The sequence below is a fragment of the Littorina saxatilis genome, linkage group LG7 (assembly GCF_037325665.1).
Source record: "Littorina saxatilis isolate snail1 linkage group LG7, US_GU_Lsax_2.0, whole genome shotgun sequence".
NCBI lineage: Eukaryota > Metazoa > Mollusca > Gastropoda > Littorinimorpha > Littorinidae > Littorina > Littorina saxatilis.
The window spans coordinates 14272911-14295745 of NC_090251.1; the positions used below are offsets into that span (position 1 = coordinate 14272911).

At 40.9% G+C, this 22835-nt stretch overlaps 1 protein-coding gene across 3 annotated transcripts in view; it reads right to left on the minus strand.

The window, feature by feature from the left end:
* Positions 1 to 1895: 1895 nt before the first annotated feature.
* LOC138970762 (DENN domain-containing protein 2A-like) overlaps positions 1896 to 22835 on the minus strand; it is a 50240-nt gene continuing 29300 nt past the window's right edge. For 2 of the 3 annotated variants that reach the window (XM_070343265.1, XM_070343263.1), the window contains 11 exons: positions 22488 to 22557; positions 21718 to 21789; positions 20737 to 20856; positions 17514 to 17576; positions 15696 to 15802; positions 14966 to 15143; positions 14278 to 14401; positions 13767 to 13784; positions 9763 to 9881; positions 8236 to 8362; positions 1896 to 7071 (listed from right to left, as the gene is read on the minus strand). In XM_070343265.1, coding sequence (XP_070199366.1) covers positions 6941 to 7071; positions 8236 to 8362; positions 9763 to 9881; positions 13767 to 13784; positions 14278 to 14401; positions 14966 to 15143; positions 15696 to 15802; positions 17514 to 17576; positions 20737 to 20856; positions 21718 to 21789; positions 22488 to 22557 — 1129 coding nt within the window. In that variant the 3' untranslated portion in view covers positions 1896 to 6940. The remainder of the gene's footprint in view (positions 7072 to 8235; positions 8363 to 9762; positions 9882 to 13766; positions 13785 to 14277; positions 14402 to 14965; positions 15144 to 15695; positions 15803 to 17513; positions 17577 to 20736; positions 20857 to 21717; positions 21790 to 22487; positions 22558 to 22835) is intronic. The other variant, XM_070343264.1, reaches the window with a different exon arrangement.

Here is a 22835-nt window from a genome sequence, read left to right on the forward strand (position 1 = left end):
CAAAATTCACTACTCATAAAAAAAAGAGCTCATTTTCGAGTGTAAAAAGATTTACCGAGAAAAAGTGAACCAACAACAGACAAACAGAGCTTGCAAACACTAAAAAGAGATACAGCTCACAGACCTTTACAGCGAGTGTCTATTGTAGGCTTGAAAACAAGTTTGGTTGACTGGCCCTGGTGTGCCAAAGAGATAGAGCATTACATTTCTGTATTCATTCCGTATGCTGCAGTTTTCCCAATAAGGGTATACAGTTAAAAGCAAAATAAGAAAATGAATGTTTGTATGTAACGGGGTCAGGATAAGTGAAGGGGTTGGTGTTACTATGTACAATACAATCATTGAGGTTTGTTTTCACATGATCCACAGTTCGTAACTTCATATACAGTACATCTGGTTTAAAGAAAATAAAGTTCAGTTACAGGGTTAAACAAAATTAGACTTTGCAAAGTGCAAAATGCAAACAAGTTCTACAATGTACAACTACAAGCAAACAATCTTCTCCAATGTGCAGCTTCAAGCAAGCTACTTAATCCCATGTGTAACTTAAAGCCAACTGCCAGTGTCTTTCCCACTCTACTGTTCATGCATCAAACTCTATAACTGACTGAAGCAGACATTTACACCAGTACATGTACTATCAAACCATAATCAGTAATAATCAATGGCTGTTGAAAATAATTCACTCATATCCTAAGTTGCAATTTCACTTAAAATTTTGGCTTAAAGATTGATGAGGTATTAACCCCTTCACTGCCCACCCCGTATGTAATACTTGGTCATTTTCTGTTTATCGTACGCCCATAACCGTATCTCATACGTCGGATTTGTGTCAACAACATTTCAGGACATTTCTGAAAACTAAATGGGAGGTAACCACTGTCCAAGTACTTGTAGGGGTTCTAAACACAGTTCTTTCCCATAGACCGTTCGGATAAGTCACTACCACTGTGGCAGTGAAGGGGTTAAGCAATACATACAAGCATGCAGTCACCACAAAGGCAGGCAGAGCTAAAAATACCTAAGCCTAATCCACACAAACATTTGATCAATCTAACTCAACATTTCAGAAACATTTTGATAGCAGCTCTTAAACATACTGAAAGACCAAAACATGAGGTCTGAGCCGAAAGCGTTAAAAGGCAAAATGGAAGAATCTGATTGATTAAAGCACCGATTTTTATAAAAAGCCTGGGCTGCAAACCAGTGTCTGTGAGCAATGCAATTGAAGTAAACTCTATAAGACTGATGGCGACTCTACTTCTACGATTTCCACTCGTAACGGGCATTCCTGCAGTGGGTGCTCCCGCAGTGTATGTCGCTGCACTTTTCCCTCAGGTAAGTCCTAACAAGTGACACTCTTATTGGCATTTCAGTATCATCAAGTTTTCAACAGATGTCATTGTACAAGTCAATTCAACCTTTGTCTTGTGTTTCATGCTAGCAATAGCAGAAGTCACTCTCCTACACCAGTTCAAAGAAATGTAATGACATACGATACCGATTTATGCACAGCCTGGCAGTCAGACCTTACAAGTAAATGTCTTCTGTTAATATGACGAAGTCACTGAGAACAACTTCGTTCTCAAAACAAAATTTCATTTCCTTGGAGTCATTGTGAAGATTGAAGTGACAGAATTTCTTTGTGACATCCTTTTTTTATATTTAGTCAAGTTTTGACTAAATATTTTAACATCGAGGGGGAATCGAAACGAGGGTCGTGGTGTATGTGCGTGTGTGCGTGTGCGTGTGTGCGTGTGTGCGTGTGTGCGTGTGTGTAGAGCGATTCAGACTAAACTACTGGACCGATCTTTATGAAATTTGACATGAGAGTTCCTGGGTATGAAATCCCCGAACGTTTTTTTCATTTTTTTGATAAATGTCTTTGATGACGTCATATCCGGCTTTTCGTGAAAGTTGAGGCGGCACTGTCACGCCCTCATTTTTCAACCAAATTGGTTGAAATTTTGGTCAAGTACTCTTCGACAAAGCCCGGGGTTCGGTATTGCATTTCAGCTTGGTGGCTTAAAAATTAATTAATGACTTTGGTCATTAAAAATCTGAAAATTGTAAAAAAAAAAAAAATTTATAAAACGATCCAAATTTACGTTTATCTTATTCTCCATTATTTGCTGATTCCAAAAACATATAAATATGTTATATTCGGATTAAAAACAAGCTCTGAAAATTAAATATATAAAAATTATTATCAACATTTTTTTTCCGAAATCAATTTAAAAACACTTTCATCTTATTCCTTGTCGGTTCCTGATTCCAAAAATATATAGATATGATATGTTTGGATTAAAAACACGCTCAGAAAGTTAAAACGAAGAGAGGTACAGAAAAGCGTGCTATCCTTCTCAGCGCAACGAATACCCCGCTCTTCTTGTCAATTCCACGTGCACTGCCTTTGCCACGGGCGGTGGAGTGACGATGCTACGAGTATACGGTCTTGCTGCGTTGCGTTGCGTTCAGTTTCATTCTGTGAGTTCGACAGCTACTTGACTAAATATTGTATTTTCGCCTTACGCGACTTGTTTTTATTATTATAACGTATTCTCGAACTTTGTTTTGCTTTCAACATGGGAGAGTTTACTTTAGAATAGAGGGCCAAGACTGTAGAGACATCTTGGTTTGTTTAATAGGTGTTGCGTGTCTTTAACCGGCAGAACTGTCCCAGTGAGAACCTTGCGCTGCAGAGCCCGACTGATTCAGCATTGCACATTCTGTATATCAACGTCGTCATGAAATTTTGGCATAACTCGTTTTAAACATCTTTTCAGAAGGACAAAATTGATTATTTTTATTATGAAACAGTGTTTGTTTTTTTCTTTTTTCTTTTGTTTTTTTTTAACCTCAGTTGCATGCAGGTTTGCTTCTACAATTATTTGTTGCCTTATTTTTTTTTTTTTTTTTTTTTTTTTTCGTGTGTGGCTTGGAGCAAACCTTCTTCATAGGTAAATAGTGTTAATATTCATTCCTGGTATGGATAGAAAGATACAAGAATGTTAAATCATGCATTTTCAGTTGTATTTAAGAGAATATTTTTCATGGAGAATGATTTACTTAGTCTAAAGCTCAAAAACATCAAAATTGCCAAGAATTGAGTTACGCCAACATTTCACGATGACATCGATATGCCACACTGCCGCAGCACCAGTTGTGGGTGGAAGTGGTTGAATCAGACCCCATCAGCCAAAGTAATAAGAATTTTCCAGCACCACAGAACCTGTATTAAACTCTAGCGATAAAGTCACTGATCTCACAGAGGTGACACACCACAAAGCACATTCAACTAATGGAACTACAACCTGACAAAGAACCCTAACATGAAACAATGAACCAGTTAAGTTTTAAAAATGAACACTGACACACAGTAAACACTCCGAAAGAGATATTGCAGAATTGCACGCTGGTAAAAAAAAAAAAAGCACGCTCTTTTCAAGGATCTGCGGCACTATATGTGCTAAGAATACATCTTTTACTTATGCTGTGGAATGCTCCGTGACAGTTTTAGCAGCTTAAAGCAACATTGAGTATAGATCCAAACACTGATAACAAGAGATATGCTTACTTAAACGCATGCATATCAGCACTTCCTTTCTTCTCCGCCTGGCGTCTGGCATTATGGGGTTAGTGCTAGGACTGGTTGGTCCGGTGTCAGAATAATGTGACTGGGTGAGACATGAAGCCTGTGCTGCGACTTCTGTCTTGTGTGTGGCGCACATTATATGTCAAAGCAGCACCGCCCTGATATGGACCTTCGTGGTCGGCTGGGCGTTAAACAAACAAACAAACAAACAAACAAAAAGCACTTCCTTTCACTCCAAAACTCGTTTTTTTTTTACTAAATAAGATTCAGCAAAATCGCTCTGAGTAAACAAAAACAGCTTTTCAAGAGAAAATATGTACAGTACATACACACAAACGCTGTCAAACAAGTGCACATGTACCCCGATAAACAGGAACCACCAAATCAGCATTCATCTTTATGCATGTGACAATAATAACCATTACCTTTTAAAGGTAATCTTTGGTTCAACAGTAATGTTGAAATATTAAGAACGGGTGAGAAAAATGTGTAAATATCACTGATGGAAAATAAAATAAAAAGAGTGAAAACACCTTTTGAACACACCCAAAGCAGACCACCCATAATTAATTCAGCTTTATTCAGACTCAGAAGAATCGTAACCAAGTGAGGTGGAGCGCGAATGACAAGACGTAACAAAGGGAAGTAACTGCTCTAAATATACAGGACAACAGTAAATGAGAGTCATGTGGAATCAGTCTTCTAGCATCTGAGGATGAAAGTCATTGGTTCATTTCAATGCTTCTTATTCTTTCAAGTGCCAGGAGACGGGTTCCATATAACTCTCACTTACTCTTCTGACCTATATTTAAATGGCTTACGTCCCTTCGTTACGATATCCTGTACAATTCACAGGTCAGTTTTAAGAAATGCCTAACAGGCTAACTGAACGAATGATCTGCATGAAAAACGCTTGATTCATTTATACTACAGTATCATAAACTTGATTACAGCATTTTTCAACTGGAGTTTGACACCACCTCTTTTCATCGTTCAAAACGAAGGCATCAGAATCTTCCTTGATCCTTTTGGAGGAATTCCTTTTCTTGAACTATTCCCTTTATATACATTTTCGGTATAAAAATTGAACCAACTTTACAGATGGACGCGGTGGCCTAGTGTATAAGACATCGGCCTCCGATGCTGATCAAAGTTCGTGAGTCGCCTGGTGGATTAAGGGTGGCAATTTTTCCGATCTCCCTTGTCAACTTATTATGTGCAGACCTGCTAGTGCCTTATCCCCACAATTTTACTTATCTTGGTGCCATAAGCAACGTAGCTCATGTGTGAACCCCCACCTTTTCTTCTTTTAATTCAGGGTTAAGAAAAAGTAAGCAAATCAAACTTTGATCTGACTTGGGATTTTGGTCAACCTCACCTCCTCCTTGATTAACCATCCTTGAACCGTTGTTGTGTCGGAACACTCACTTTTCTTTTTCATTTCCATTGCTGTCCACCGGCACGGCACGGTTGGCCTAGTGGTAAGGCGTCCGCCCCGTGATCGGGAGGTCGTGGGTTCGAACCCCGGCCGGGTCATACCTAAGACTTTAAAATTGGCAATCTAGTGGCTGCTCCGCCTAGCGTCTGGCATTATGGGGTTAGTGCTAGGACTGGTTGGCCCGGTGTCAGAATAATGTGACTGGGTGAGACCTGAAGCCTGTGCTGCGACTTCTGTCTTGTGTGTGGCGCACTTTATATGTCAAAGCAGCACCGCCCTGATATGGCCCTTCGTGGTCGGCTGGGCGTTAAGCAAACAAACAAACAAACAAACAAACCATTACTGTCCAACGTGAAGATCAGCCTTGCCCTTCTTGACACATGCATCTATCACAATGGATGAAACATAAAACTGAGAAATTCACTGTTACTGATCCCTGAAGCATTGACAACGTACATGCACATGTCTCATGGAGCTTGATGTCATCCTTGAAGACAAAGTGTTCGTTACACGTTTTCATTATTATCCATCATAAAGATCAGTCTAAATAAAGGCCTGAGCCTGAAGTCAACTTTGCAAAGTCTTTTTTACTGAAAATTCAGTGCTAAAGCTTTGTGCAGCCAGCATCGTGAAGCAGACTTCCTGAAGTTTTACTCTCCTTTACACAACACTCACAACAGTTACAAAAATAAGAGAAAACCCCGACTAATCCAAAATATGACTGGTTCCAGGAAAGCCTACATGAAGTTCGCGTTGATGAGGCTCTTGCCAGCCCAAGCCAGGGTCAAGTTTTGAGAGTTGAGCGAGGGGCTAACAATTTCAGAAGCGTTGACAGCATCACTCACAACAGATGAAAGAAGATTGACAAATTCCCAATACAGTCAAACCTGTCCTAGCGACCACCTCTCGATAGCAACCACCTGCCCACAATGACCACAGACAATGATCTTTTCTATATCGGCGGGGATGTAGCTCAGTCGGTAGCGCGCTGGATTTGTATCCAGTTGGCCGCTGTCAGCGTGAGTTCGTCCCCACGTTCGGCGAGAGATTTATTTCTCAGAGTCAACTTTGTGTGCAGACTCTCCTCGGTGTCCGAACACACCCCGTGTGTATACGCAAGCACAAGACCAAGTGCGCACGAAAAAGATCCTGTAATCCATGTCAGAGTTCGGTGGGTTATAGAAACACGAAAATACCCAGCATGCTTCCTCCGAAAGCGGCGTATGGCTGCCTAAATGGCGGGGTAAAAAACGGTCATACACGTAAAATTCTACTCGTGCAAAAAACACGAGTGTACGTGGGAGTTTGAGCCCACGAACGCAGAAGAAGAAGAAGAAGATCTTTTCTATATTATCCCCCTTTCCATAGCAACCACATATCTACGACAGCCACTTTTGGTCGGTTCCACGGGTGGTGGTTACGGACAGGCTCCCCTGTATTACTGATTCCAGGAAAGCCTGTGAGGAGTTTGCATTCACAAGGCTTTTGCAGGTCTTGAGCCCAGGTAAAGCCAAGTCCTTAATTGAACGAAGTCGACTTCGTGTAGCTCACTTCGCAAAGCTTCCAGATCAAGAATTCGTCCCTTAATTGAACTACTTTCAGCATAGCTTCGCCAAGTACAAGGGAATGCGCTCTGCTCTTTGGAGTGTGATATCTACATCCATCTTTAATCAAAAAGCACTCTTCTTTAAAAAAAACCTACTTTGTCACAGTTACGGTGTAGCTTCGCATGTCACAATTTGCGAAGCGATGTAGTGGACGAAGTACTTCACTGTAGTTGCGGTTTTCGGTATAAAGATTTTGCGAAGCTTCGCGTAGTCGACTTCGTGCTCAATTAAGGACGGGTCTAAAGTGATGGCGGTTGAGCTAGGGCATAACAATTTCACAAGTGTTGACAGCGTGCAGTCTCACGTTGCTTCCTTCAATTTGGTTTTGATGGCCTTTCCGAAGTTCTTGACCTTTTGACCTAGACCTTTGGCTTGTGACCCTTCCGTCTGTCTCTTGGCCTGCAGTTCCCCCAGACGTTGCATGAAAAGATCTGCACACACAATGTTGTCTTTTTTTTAAAGGACAGCACCAGAAACATAATGAAGGTATAAATAAATAAATATATGGTTGTTATCAGCCACAGAGAATGGAAAGATCAGTTGGATCTGGATTGAAAATATGTATAGGTCCAAATGTCCTGCTTTGTCTGTTTAATACAAAATTGATGGTCAGAAGACCTCCTACATGTAAAAACTATTAGACGATCAACTGGGCAGTGGTCAGACCAAAGACGGAAGACTAAGGCCCGTCAACAACACTGCAAATATTCTTGCCACAAAACCTTTGATAACTTGAACACACAGAAAATGTTCAATGACGTCAAAAGAGAAAAAATATGATAACTTTGGAACACAGAACAAATGTAATTACTTCTCAAACATCATAATGTATTAGTCTTTATCCTACATACGTGAGAGAGACACCCGTGAGATAATAATCGTTCAAATCACACGTGTGTATATCATGTAAATGAGGTCATGTCAAGCAAGTCTGGCAGGGACCTGTTTTTCCACTGCTTATGATGCCAAAGTCACTGAGACAAACGTCATTATAGAAAAAAAAATTGCGCTCGCTAATTACTCTCGATGAATTTTTAGAACTAACACGTCACGCCACACTTTCAGAGTGACGTTTCTTTGCTTTGACGTAATAGATTGCATGAGGCTTTAGAAGAGATCGAGGTTCCAAAACAAGCGTCTTCAATTTAGCCGCCTCGACTGCAGGACATTTTCAGTAAAATACACGTAAGTACAGTATGTAGGATAAACAGAATACTACATGGCTTGCTGTGTCGTACCAGATTTACACTCGTTGCTTTTTCAAATAGTGAACAGCTCGCTTTCGCTCGCAGTTCAATATTTAAAAAATCAACTCGTGTAAATCTGGTACGACACAGCAAGCCATGTAGTATTCTCTATTTATCTGAACAGTAGATCTATAGACCAGAAGCATATCAGCTGAATCAAAGAAAGTGTCCGCTGTTGCAATCAAAAGAGAACCAAAATGCCGAGGACCAAAAGATCGAAGACATTTGGTCGAGGGTCAAAACGTCAAGGGTGACAAAAGGTCGAGAATTGAAAAGGTCGACCTTATGTGCCTCGACCTTTTGGGCCTCAACCTTTTGTTGCACACCCGTTACAATCCCCACGCTTACCCATACTGCCCCAGTGCTCTTTCTCCTGATGTAGGTTGATGAAGACTTCAAACATCTGCGTCTCTGTGAACCACTCTAGGAACTGACGGATTCCCTTGGACGGTGCTGCTGCTATGTACTGTTCTTTCTGAAAGACCACATAAGACGATGTGAGATGAGAAAAAAGACAGAGAGAGAGAGAAAGAGATTCAAGCGTGCATGGTGGGGGGGGGGGGGGGGGTCTTGCTGTGTAAAAATGTGCAAACCAGAATGACTCATGGCCTCTAGAAACGTGTATATATGCAAAGATGTCTATGCACAAAATTAGCTATTGTTTTCAATAATACAGTGGAGCTCCCATTCTAAGACTCCCAAATTTTAAGACTCCCCCATTTTAAGACTCCCCCATTTTAAGACTCCCCCATTCTAAGTCTCCCCCATTTTAAGACTCCCCCATTCTAAGTCTCCCCCATTTTAAGACTCCCCCATTCTAAGACTCCCCCATTTTAAGACTCCCCCATTCTAAGACTCCCCCATTTTAAGACTCCCTCATTCTAAGACTCCCCCATTCTTAGACTCCCCCATTTTAAGACTCCCCCATTCTAAGACTCCCCCATTCTAAGACTCCCCCATTTTAAGACTCCCCCATTTTAAGACTCCCCCATTTTAAGACTCCCCCATTTTAAGACTCCCCCATTCTAAGACTCCCCCATTCTAAGACTCCCCCATTTTAAGACTCCCCCATTCTAAGACTCCCCCATTCTAAGACTCCCCCATTTTAAGACTCCCCCATTCTAAGACTCCCCCATTCTAAGACTCCCCCATTCTTAGACTCCCCCATTTTAAGACTCCCCCATTCTAAGACTCCCCATTTTAAGACTCCCCCATTTTAAGACTCCCCCATTTTAAGACTCCCCCATTTTAAGACTCCCCCATTCTAAGTCTCCCCCATTTTAAGACTCCCCCATTCTAAGACTCCCCCATTTTAAGACTCCCCCATTCTAAGACTCCCCCTCTTTTGAAAACATTCTTTTCAGGTTTTCTATTTCTTAGTTACATCCATTCTAAGACTTTGCCGTCTTTTTATTAAGACCTGTTTTTCTCAGATTGTTTTTAGGTCTTTAAAGGGGAATCAACTTTACAGAATACAGAATCTTCAATTGCCCAAGGTTGGGAATTTGTCTTGACATTCATGTGGTTAACTCATTGTCTCCCAGGTACGGATATATCCGTACCCACTCATATGGCTCTATCTGACCAGGAGAGGATATATATCCACTCAGACTGTTAGCTTCAGTCACTTCCTGTAACGTCCATCTAACACCTGCATTCCAGTGTGTTGTACACGGTTACTACAATTCTGAGTGACCTGCTGCAGCACAGCTGGTCTCGACTAAAAAAAACCCTGGTCAACATAGGTGGGGTAGAAAATGTTAAGAAACATTCACTCCAGCCATGCACACCAACACACGCATCTATAAAACCTGATCAACGACATCAATTTAAATACCACACTGGAGGCAAAACTCCAAGCTTCCTGGCACCTACCAGCAAGGTCTTGGATCCATCTTGCTGTGTAAAGACGTGCTGACCGAAGTGACCCATGGTTTCCAGGAACATCCGCATGAACGCTTCCGACACCATCAGCCACTGGCTGCTCCGCGCATCTGAAACAAAATCACTATTTGCTGCTGAACTCTTTCTCACGATAGACGATGTTTGGAAATAGAACTTGTTGGGTTTATTTGGGTTGTGAAAGAGCAAATACTCATGCTTTTAGTGGAAAAAACCAACAAGACAATTTTCGTCTTTAATCATCGTCTCATTCGCTTGTGTCTTCACTGCAAGTCGCTGAACATTTTGTCAAGATAAGAGTTGTCTTATTAGTGTTTGTCAAGATAAGAGTTGTCTAATTAGTGTTTGTCAAGATAAGAGTTGTCTAATTAGTGTTTGTCAAGATAAGAGTTGTCTTATTAGTGTTTGTCAAGATAAGAGTTGTCTAATTAGTGTTTGTCAAGATAAGAGTTGTCTAATTAGTGTTTGTCAAGATAAGAGTTGTCTAATTAGTGTTTGCCAAGATAAGAGTTGTCTAATTAGTGTTTGTCAAGATAAGAGTTGTCTAATTAGTGTTTGTCAAGATAAGAGTTGTCTAATTAGTGTTTATCAAGATAAGAGTTGTCTAATTAGTGTTTGTCAAGATAAGAGTTGTCTAATTAGTGTTTGTCTAATTAGTGTTTGTCTAATTAGTGTTTGTGCACTTACAAGACCGCTGGGTCGATATATCTGTGAACGTAACGTTTTGTTTTGTCAATAATTAAACGTTCCAACAACATACCTTTCTTGTTTTTTGCTTTTAGTGAGTCAAAAGTCAAGGCCAGTCACTAGCAAGGGGTGTGTCTAAATCACGTGGACAAGGAGCACGTGGGGAAAGTTTGCCTCACTAAAAGGAAGAGTATTCACTCTTTCACAAACCATGCAAACCTGACAGAGTTATTTCCGGAATTCATCTATGTATCTTGTGCTACATGCAGACCTGTTTTGTTCATTCAGGATTTGTTATTCCTCTATGGAATTCATCTATGTATCTATGCTAAATGGGTTGGAGTTAGTTTGTTCATGCTGATGTGTGTTTCCACAGATCTTAGAAAAGATAAAAGACTGTTGGTGTTAGAGTTAGCTGTTGGGTTTTATTCATTTATTTATTTCACATGTCCCTGAGTTACGACTGATCTCAGAACAAAGGACTGAGAATAACAGTTAGGATTAGTTTATTCATGCCGACAGCTCAAGGTTTCAACAGTTGCGTAAACCAGAATCAATGTTATGTTTTCCAACCATCCAACTTGACTCATTGTACTTTATTAAGGCCAAAAAAAAATAGGTCTGTTTACGGTAACATAGGGTGAAAAAATAGGGTCGGTAGGTCGGCTTTTTTTTTTTTTTTTTTTCCTTCCATTTTTTCCATTTCTTTAAAAAAAATTTCTCCCCTCTCTATGATGTTTCACAGTTCATTTCTTCTCATCAATCCCTGTTTTTGCCCAACATAACTATAAACAGTACTTTGAGCTTACCTCCCTTCTGTCGTCTGCTGTTTGAGTGCAAACAGCTCTATTTTGGATGCGTTTTTTTTTCTTTTTTTCAGACGATCCAAAAAAAAGATTAGGGTCGGGCCTAAAAACTAGGGTCGGTCGGGTTACCGTAAACAGACCTTTTTTTTTTTTGGCCTAATGAATGTGCATTTCTGAATACACTATGTGTCGAGCATGCATTTGTCAGCTAAAGATCATCTATGTACAAACATGCTCTCTGAGAAACAAGGATTGTAAAATCAATTTCTGTGTGGATAAAAATGGTCCATACATTTTTCTGAACTTTATGATAGCGCGGAGAGCACAGTTGTGGTTCGCGCTATATAAGCTTCCCATAATAAAATGATAAATAAAATAGTAATACAATTTAAGTCTTGACTTAAATTTGGTTATGATCTAGTTCAGTAGCCCTATCTATAACACGTAACTATAGCTTAAGTAAGACAGCCTGTCAGAAATAATTATTTGGTTTCTTTTCTGTAGAAAGACACATCTAGGAAAAATCAAGGAAGGTATAGCTCCCAACTTCCTTTTCGTCTTGAAGCTGACATTGATTGGGCGAAGTCGACAACCCAAAGTCTACTTCACAAAGCTCGCTGCACTGAAAGCTTTCAACCAATCAATCAATGAAGCTTATATCGCGCATATTCCATGGGTACAGTTCTAGGCGCTCTGCAGTGATGCCGTGTGAGATGAAATTTTATACGGCCAGTAGATTGCAGCCATGTCGGCACATATTTACCTTTCACGGCCTTATTCCAAGTCACACGGGTATGGTAGACAATTATTAACTGTGCCTAAGCAATTTTGCCAGGAAAGACCCTTTTGTCAATCGTGGGATCTTTAACGTGCACACCCAATGTAGTATACACGGGGGGTGGTTCGGACACCGAAGAGAGTCTGCACACAAAGTTGACTCTGTGAAATAAATTTCCGCCGAACCTGGGATCGAACTCGCGCTGACAGCGGCCAACTGAATACAAATCCAGCGCGCTACCAACTGAGCTATATCCCCGCCCCAGCTTTGGCACTGACATTTCAGAAAAAAGATTAACTAAGTCTTTGCGAAGTCAACTTTGGGCTCAATTAAAGAAGGCCCAATTAACTCATTGTCTCCCAGGTACGGATATATCCGTACCCACTCATATGGCTCTATCTGACCAGGTACGGATATATCCGCTCAGACTGTTAGCTTCAGTCGCTTCCTGTAACGTCCATCTAACGCCTGCATTCCAGCGTGTTGATACACAGTTACTACACAGTTACTACAATTGTGATTGACCTGCTGCAGCACAGCTGGTCTCAGCTAAAAAAAACTTGGTCAACATAGGTGGGGTAGAAAGTGTTAAAGTGTCGTCACACATGTTTTCACGTTTATTGTTGACTGGAGACTCAGGTGTCAAAGTTGACAAGGCAATCTGAATAGTGTGGTGAGTGGGAAGACGGATGAAATGTGAAATACTTTCACAGAATAATTTGAATAACTTGGAACATGTTTTTTTTGTATGGAATATGTTAATCACATGTATTTACAATATTGTCCGCCACATTACTCGTTTGTTTCTAAGAGCACATTTATAAGTTTATCTTGTTGTGCTCCCTTAATTACAACTTTCAATTACGGCTTTGTATTTATGCAACTGAATAAAAAACGTTTTAAACCATTCACATGTATAATGAGTACACTGTCACACACACACACACATGAACAATGAGAAACAAGAAAAAGTGTGACAATTAACACTTCAGCCTCAAGATATTTAGCCAGGCAGCAGAAAACGGTCATACCAGTAAATAATCAGAACCAAACAAAGGTTTTACACACGGGGAACAAACACAATCATGCTCAGTCTGAAATATATGGACAGGCAAAAGCCAAAAACAAACACAAAATCACTTCCTTCTGCATTCTCCTAAAAGTTAGGTTAGCAAATCTCTCTCTCTTCATCTGCACCCATCCACACTTCTCTCCCCCCACCCCCACTCCACTTTTTTTCCCCACACCTAAATATGAGAAGGATAATGTACAGGGTTTGGGGAAAAAAAGATTAAAACAAATCAAATCAGATTGAATGAGGTAGATAATCATACATGCCTAATCCCTAAAACTACAATGTATATATCTTAATCTATTTCTCATGCTGATGTCAAGTGATGAGAAAAAGCAACTCCAATCATTGAAGCATGCATCCCAATTTCAGCTTAAACGGGCAACAAACTGTATAATAAGTGCATGCGCTCAGCCGGTACGCAAACATTCATGCCATTTTCAGGCACCCTGGCACAATTATAACCACAGTTTCGAAGAAGCTGTATTATTCCAGAACTCACTCGGTGCATACAGGAAACTGGTACAAAAAAAGACTTCATCCCCCACTCAATATCCCAGCAGAAAAGAAAGCGTACAACAGATACAGCCATCTTTCACAAAGCTGTTTACCATCTGACTAATTATTCTCTTACCTTGTTTGTTTTCAAACACTGCAATTTCATGAAAATCTTAATGCGCTCATGGCGGACCAGAAATGACCGAAATTGATCAAAACAGGACAGAAAACGGTTCTTTGCGAATTCTGAAGTGAAAACTGACTTATAGTCATGGCCGTGTTTCAGGCCAAAAGGCCGCTTTTACTAACTTTTAACTCTTCCAAAACCACCCCATTAATTGTGCTCAGATGCTGTCAATGACACAACAGCATTTTTGTACCAATACATCTTTTCCATTAAAGAACAAATCTCAAGTGTGAAAAACTCATTTTCAAAAGATTTCGAAGTAACGTTGCCCTTCAAATTCTTTCACTTCAATCAAAAATGTGTCTTACAAATCAACAAATAATACTCAAGTAAATTAATCGTTAACAATAATCAGATAAGTTAGAAAAAACACTCATGCACACAAAAACACACACACAAAAACTAATTGAAAGAAAACAAGAAAATGAGATTAACAGAGACTGTGGGAGCTGATTTTTACCTGAGTCAATCTTGCACATGTTGATGGCAGTTTTCAGAGCTTTTTGCACCTTTTTGGGCAGAATGGTCAGCTCGTCTCCCATACTTCTCAACACCTGCTTCTTGTCCAAGTCCACGATTATTACCTGTAGAAAGCAGGAGAAGGTTGTGAAAATGCAAGTTTCACCTGCTGAAATATCTGCATGAATTGGATGCATGTTAATTGTTATCTGTAAAATCTCTGCCTAAAACAAAAATGGGAGTCATGTGTACCATGGCATTGTTACTGCACTCACAGACACACGTACACGCACACACACACACACACACACACACACACACACACACACACACTCACACACACACAAACACACACACACACACACACACACACACAAACCACTTCCAAAGTCTGGCATTATAATGTATATTAAAGACAACCCTGAGGCCATAGCAAATCTGTCTCACAGGAAAGATCGTGCCCCACCCCAGTGTGTCTATGCTAGCCAATCTATACCCAATTTCTTTTGTTGTTTTTATTGGATTTTTTTCCAAATTCATGTAACCCTAGGTTTAAAAAAAATAAATATTGCCTTGCCTTGCCTTGTCATAATCAGTGCACTGGTTTGACGTGCATTGTACATTGAAACTGCATGGTCAGGAAAATGTCTAGTGCCACCCCTGTTTTTTGGTGGGTTTTTTCCACTCACATCTTCGAGTTCCAGCTCAGTGACTCTAGACAGGTGAGACTGCAGGATGCCGACCATGAAAGGCATGGGGGCCGCACACACGTCCAGCATGTCTGGTGGTAGCAGCGGGATGTAGACGTGCGGCCAGTGAAACGGGTACAGCAGTGCCACCAGCGCATGGATCGTTTGGGTCAGAATGCTGGAATGTAAAAGATAATTATGGAGTAATCTTAATCACTGAGGTGACAGATCGAGTGTATCTGCAACAGCCATCACTGCAACAGCCATCACTGCAACAGCCATCACTGCAACAGCCATCAAACAGTTTATTGCTGCTAGTAAATAAATACAAAATGTATTTTTGTTGGTAAAATAATTATTTCTGAAATACTCACTTCAACTAATGCCTATTAGGATCTATCTTACTTACAAGTTGCCGGACTGAGAAGCCAGAATTGAAACTTTCTTAGTCCTGCAACTTATGATTAAGATAGATCCTATTATAGTTAACTTGAATTGATGTATGGAAAGAAATAATCACACACACAGTGCATGCTGTACCATGTTAACATTGAATCAACGAAAATTGTATAGCAAGGTAAGGTATATGTATTTTTATCTTATTTTATTTTACATATAAAATTGCAATTTTGCGTTTGTTATTTCTCATGTGTAGAATACCATGTTGTTTCACATGTGTTCATTTTAATGTCCATTTTACATTTTTTAATGTACCTTTACTTTTACTTACCTGAGATGATTGGAGCAGAGAATGAGTCGTCTTTCCATCAGCATAGAGGCAAACACCTTGATCAGTTTCTCTGTACCAAGGTACAGCAGTAAGGACTCATAGTTCACCTGAAACACAAAAGAGACCCAACATTTACATGCACATGTTAACTTAGCTGTTCATTTTTAAAACACATCCATCTCAAATCAACCAATAGATAAATAACATGCTTTGTCTTTTCAAAAAATATTGTATCAGAACTATTTGTTAGGTCTACTATAAAGACCATTCATTATAGAGGTAAAAGTGTAGTTTATGAAAGTGTTGAATTGTTCTGTTAAAAATTAAATGTTCTGATCTTTCGTCTTTTTTTATTCATGCTTTGTTTTTAATGTTAATTAAGCAAATATGCACAGACAGGTTAAGTTTTTGTGACGTATATCTTTACAGCATCACTAAAAGTCCAAAACAAGACACTACCGGCCCCCGTAGCGCAGTGGTTAGCGCATCGGGCTGCGGGCCGGGAGGTCGTGGGTTCGAATCCCATCAGGGTCATGTGGGTTTTTCGGGCTACGGTCGGCTCCTACCCAGAGTGGAAGTGCTATGGTTCCTATGGGAAGGCTGGAATCACACAGCCGAGTGTCATTCACTTAACGAATGCGACTTTGAGGGTGCTCAGGTTCTGTATACCTGACCAACACCGCAGGTGCGGCAGTTCTCGGGCCTGGTTGACACCAGGATATATTATGACAGTAAGCGTAGAGTGCTGCCCTGTCACGTAGTCTCAAACCAAATTGGAAATCCATAGCATCATCATTATAATCATCCTCATCTCATTAATCATCCAAAATTATAAAATGTCCTTGCTCTTGTGGCCCTTCATGCCCGGAGCTCTCATGGTGACCTTGGTCTCATTGTTCCTGTTCCATCCTTCCCTGAATAGTACTTCTGCTGTCAGTCTTCAACGTGTGACGTTCTGGGGGGTCGACGGAGGGACGTGGTGGCGGTCTGCTCTCTGGAGGGGACGCTCACTTAGTCTGGCTCCGCGACTTAGCAGTCAATGTCGTTAGTAGGGGGCATAGTAGGTAGTGGGCTGAGTCCGTTAGCTCAGGACAGACCCACTACTGAACACCGTCGAAGTGACTCAGCAGAAGTGCAGTGTCAACTTCCGAGGGTAGCCTACCGCAACGACCCGACATCCCTCCCTGGAGCGTCTGTAAAATCGACAGGTCTGGCAGCGGAACGAAACTCAGATGTGGATGGAGCAGCGAATGCAGGGACGGGGCGGCGTGAGAGAATACCGGAACAAGGAACAGGTGTAAGGACCCCAAAAACAAAACAAAAAAAAAACAAAAAAAAAAAAAAAAAACAAGACACTAGTTGCTTACACATTAGAAAAGTCATAATAACATCAAACCTCGATCATGCATAGCTATTGTCTCGCCAAATTGTTTTTGGTTTTTTTGGTTTTTTTTCCAACATGCAGTTGTAGAATGCTACCTGTGATGTGAGGCCTCTCCGATAAAAGGACACCTCTCACGAAAGGACTCTTTCTGCTGTCCCACTGTCTATTATTTTGACCAAAAAGTACCTGCCATGACAGGCCACCTACAAAGTTGATTTTCTCAGTTCTTTTAAGGTATTAAAGGGTAAGGGGAAGGTGATCTACTACAGCGGCATTTCTGGCTGATTCAGGTCAAGAGTACGCGTCTCCTTCCAAGACCAATAAATGTACCACATGCTAAACATCTAATACTTCCAGTGTTCATACAAACGCCACTAAGTGCAGCACCATGAACTATTCAGATCATACAATTAGCGTCCCAATCAATGACTTACTTGGCCCAGATGGTGGTCTGAAGATCTCTTTAGAAACACGGTCTCCATGTCACCACTCTCATTCTGTGTCGGGACCAAAACCAGGCAGAAAAATGCAAACATCTCAAACCATGCATGAAACAATGAAATATTATGCAAACAAAACAAAACATCAAGACTGAAGCGTAACTGATTCCTGTGTTAGCAGGTTAGTCCTGGAATACTTGAGTTTGATACTTGTGAACTCTAAACCTTGAACATGCCAAGATTATTAATTTGTTAGAACACTCTTTCCTTTGAAAGCAGCTTGACTCTTCATCTCAGATCTGGCAAAACTTTTACATGGGATACTAAGACTTTCTTTCTTTCTTTATTTGGTGTTTAACGTCGTTTTCAACCACGAAGGTTATATCGCGATGGGGAAAGGGGGGAGATGGGATAGAGCCACTTGTCAATTGTTTCTTGTTCACAAAAGCACTAATCAAAAAATTGCTCCAGGGGCTTGCAACGTAGTACAATGTATTACCTTACTGGGAGAATGCAAGTTTCCAGTACATTTAAGGACTTAACATTTCTTACATACTGCTTGACTAAAATCTTTACAAAAATGGACTATATTCTATACAAGAAACACTTAACAAGGGTAAAAAGAGAAACAGAATCTGTTAGTCGCCTCTTACGCCATGCTGGGGAGCATCGGGTAAATTGTTCCCCCCAACCCGCGGGGGGTGGATAATAAGACCATCCCTCCACTTGGTCACATACCAAAATAAGGAACAGCCAAGGTGCTTTCTGTGCACAGTAGGAATTTTTCATGAATTAACCCCTTCACTGCTACAGTGGTAGTAACTTATCCGAACGGTCTATGGGAAAGAACTGTGTTTAGAACCCCTACAAGTACTTGGACAGTGGTTACCTCCCATTTAGTTTTCAGAAATGTCCTGAAATGTTGTTGACACAAATCCCACGTATGAGATACGGTTATGGGCGTACGATAAACAGAAAATGACCACGTATTACATACGGGGTGGGCAGTGAAGGGGTTAAAGGTACTAAACTTGTTAAATTCAGGTGCACGGAGCCCCTGGGGCTTTTAGTCATACCTCAGGCAGCTATTGCGGCCCTATGCTCCACAGGGAGTCCACAGGAATAAGTCAAGTAAGTCAAGTCAGGCAGCTATCCGTTAGAAGAACTACCAAGTTTGATTGACTTGCACCCAAAGAGTCAAGAACTGCGATTTTTTTACGAATTAATTTCGTACTCGGACCCGGCTGGTCTTGGCCTATTTTTGGATCTAAATTTAGATCAGGTAGATCACCACATCATGCACAAACAGACACGTCACTAGCAAACTATGTCAGACGTCATCATGAGTTTGTGTAAAACAAAATGGAGGCCGGAATCACTCAGTTGAATCGAACTCCGACCAAACACCACGTAATAACTAGGTTAATTTATGCACTTGCGTGAACAAGAAACTGTCGAGCTTCACAGATGTCGTTGTTGGGTAGTTTTGGGTTTGTTTTACTACCATAGGAGGATTTTTGAACTGTAAATGCACTCAGCTGCAGCAAAAACGCAAAACGAAGGCTGTGAGCTGCACAGTGTGCCTTTAATTGTGTAAATGCCACTTTTGGCTCTTTGAGAAATTAGTTCATCAAAAAATTCCAACCCATCATAACAAGCGGTCAGGGTGTTCATTTTAGGTATGTGACCCTTAATTCAGTAAACACTAACCCCAGGCCTTTCCCACTTCAAACCTCTTGAAAAAGATAATACATATTCAACAAAATCATCAAACTAAATTGTATCTACAGCAGCTTCTACCAGAGTAACAGGAAAGCATTAACCCACTACTGTACAGCATCTTTTAGTCGAGTAATACATTGCTTTAATCCAACCATTCTGGGCGGGGATGTAGCTCAGTCGGTAGCGCGCTGGATTTGTATCCAGTTGGCCGCTGTCAGCGTGAGTTCGTCCCCACGTTCGGCGAGAGATTTATTTCTCAGAGTCAACTTTGTGTGCAGACTCTCCTCAGTGTCCGAACACCCCCGTGTGTACACGCAAGCACAAGACCAAGTGCGCAACGAAAAAGATCCTGTAATCCATGTCAGAGTTCGGTGGGTTACAGAAACACGAAAATACCCAGCATGCTTCCTCCGAAAACGGCGTATGGCTGCCTAAATGGCGGGGTAAAAAACGGTCGTACACGTAAAATTCCACTCGTGCAAAAAACACGAATGTACGTGGGAGTTTCAGCCCACGAACGCAGAAGAAGAAGAAGATCCAACCATTGTTTTTGGCTATGTGTTAAACTCCAACATGCTTACTTTTCTCAATCAGTTATGTTATATGAAATCTTATATCAGTCTCCCTGATGGTATGTAACGAAGGTAAATTAAGGTCTTATGTGGAAGCAAAATATATATCTTGAAACTTTTTGTATCTATCTTATTTTCAATCATGTGACTTCAACTCAAACTTCAATTGGTTGACTGTGTGTAAACAAAAGAAACCAAAAAATAAAGAGGAAAATTCTCAAATCCAGTCTGATGTGAAACTATAGCTTCAGAAACAGGTACATCTCCTGTTTATGCATTTGACTCCAAACTCACCAACCCCATTCTGGTACAGTATTAAACAAAACTCAAAATCAAAATCGCATGATGCAAACCGGCAACATATAAAACACAAATGAAAAAATAATGGTACATGTAACAGTAATACCTCTTCACACAATATGCACAAGATGCTATTTGAGGTTAAAGATACCTTAATTCGTCTCAGCGTACGCAATCAAGTACAACACCTAATAGATCTTGCCTAAGCTTTTACCGAGGATAAGAGCATCCTATATTTAAGACACAAACCAACAAACTACAACCTCGCTGCATTATGTGCAGAATGGGAATTTTTTGCTGAATTAATTTAACAGAATGAGACATGTGTCACTCACAAAATTAATTCAGTAAAATCTTTCCCACTTTGTGTAGACAGCAGGCAGGCTGTGGGTTTATGGTACAGTCAACCCCCCCCCCCCCCCCCCCTCTGCAGAGGTTATGAAAGGAAAATCTGAAAAAGCAAAGTCTTAAAAGGGGAGGGGGGGTGGGGGTGGGGTGGGTATCTTAAGTGTGTTGATGCTCATATCCCCTGTAAAAGCCCAGACAGATACGTGGTGGTGTACTTGATCGATAACACAGAAAGAATCATACCTTTAAAATCAAAATTAAAAGATGGCACTCACCAGACATCGTATGTGGCAGACCTTGCCAGGTTTTGGGAGAGGGCGGCCAAAAGACGCTGCCATCATTTCCTGAGCGTGATCCAAAGATTTCAAGCGACGAGTCTCAATTTCTGACAGCAACTGTAAATAAACAGTTGGAATTTCATTGAGACATAAAGGTAAGAAATGAAAACAAAAGAATTTGTACACACAAAAATGCCATCATTAATTTTATCCTCTGTGACTCTGTCTAAACAAGACAAAGATAAACCTTGCCAACAAAAAACGGTGCAATTAACTACAGTACAAAATATTACCCAGTAGCAAAGTTGCACATTTAGGCAAGCCTAAGTTGGTAGATATGAATTAAATAATTGCTCAAATTCATCATCTGCCACCGCAAACAAGGGGCCCAGTAGCTCAGTTGGTAGAGCACTGGACTTGTGATCTGCGGGTCACATGTTTGAATCCAGGCTGGGACAAAAACTTTATGATCAGACTGAGAGGTGTCTCCTTGTCTCCACTGTGACACGTAAAAGACATGAGTCATTCTGCAAGAAGCACAGGTAGTTGATTGCACCCAAACAAGCACACACCTGGGAACATAGCACAACTCTGCTGCTGCTACCTTTCCACTGGGAGAAAGCAGCATAACTTTCTAAGCAATAGAACAATAAAGAAACGAAAATAAAAATCTGTTGATGATCTTTCATACAGTGCCTCCCATTTGGCTTTGACTAGCCCAACCTTAAGCTGGCAATAGATGGGCCGCAAACACTTTTTTTCCGAGACCATAAGGAAAAGAGAATAAAAGGGGAAAAAAAATTCAACCCCTTCCCTCACTCACCCTGCTACACTGATAACCCCACCTCGTTGACCCCCACCCCCCCCCCCTCCCCCTTACACATGTACACACACACACACGCACACACACACACACACACACACAGAGGTATTCCCCCATCTGTACCCCCTGAATCTCCATTCTTTGTGTTAACGTACAATGTTGTACATGTTAAAGGCGTCCACAGGACTGATGATGCAGATGACTTCAGGTAGGCTGGCATCTCGAGGCTGCAACATACAATATGCATGCACTTCACTGTCAATCTCATTTTCGAAACCAACTGTCTTGACATGCACATAAACATGCACACACACATCAAAACACACACATCAAAACACACACACACACACATTTAGACAGACAGACAGACAGACAGACAGACAGACAGACAGACAGACAAATACACACACACACACACACACACTCTCTCTCACACGCACACATTTAGACAGACAGACAGACAGACAACTACACACACACACACACACACACACACACGCACACACACACACACACATTTAGACAGACAGACAGACAGACAAACACACACACACACATACACACACACACACATTTAGACAGACAGACAGACAGACAGACAAATACACACACACACACACACACAAACACACACTCTCTCACACGCACATTTAGACAGACAGACAGACAGACAGACAGACAAATACACACACACACACACACACACACACACGCACACATGCGCACACATTTAGACAGACAGACAAATACACACACACACACACACACACTCTCTCTCACACGCACACATTTAGACAGACAGACAGACAGACAACTACACACACACACACACACACACACGCTTAAACACATTTACCATTCAACAAGTAATGCCAGATTCAAATGACCAGAGCAAAGTTATCTAAAGCGACGGAAACGGACTGACCTGCATCCTCCGGCAGTAACCGAACAGACGACCTCCATCAATGTTGGTTAGGACAAAGGAGTAGGATTCACTGCAAGAAAACATGCAACCTCCTTTCATCATGGAAATATCTCAAAATTCTGTTCGTTTCATAAGAAGCAATAACAACAATGACTTGAAGTTGAAGCTTCTTTCTGCACAAAAGCTGTTGTAATAATCAATTATTTATCAAAAAGATTGAACTGACCACACAACCATTAACATTAACATGAAAGAAAGAAGAGAGAAAGAAGAAACAAAGAGAAGAAAGAAAGAAAGCAGAAAGAATTTTTTTTAAAAGAAAGAAAGCAGAAAGCAAAAAAGAAACTA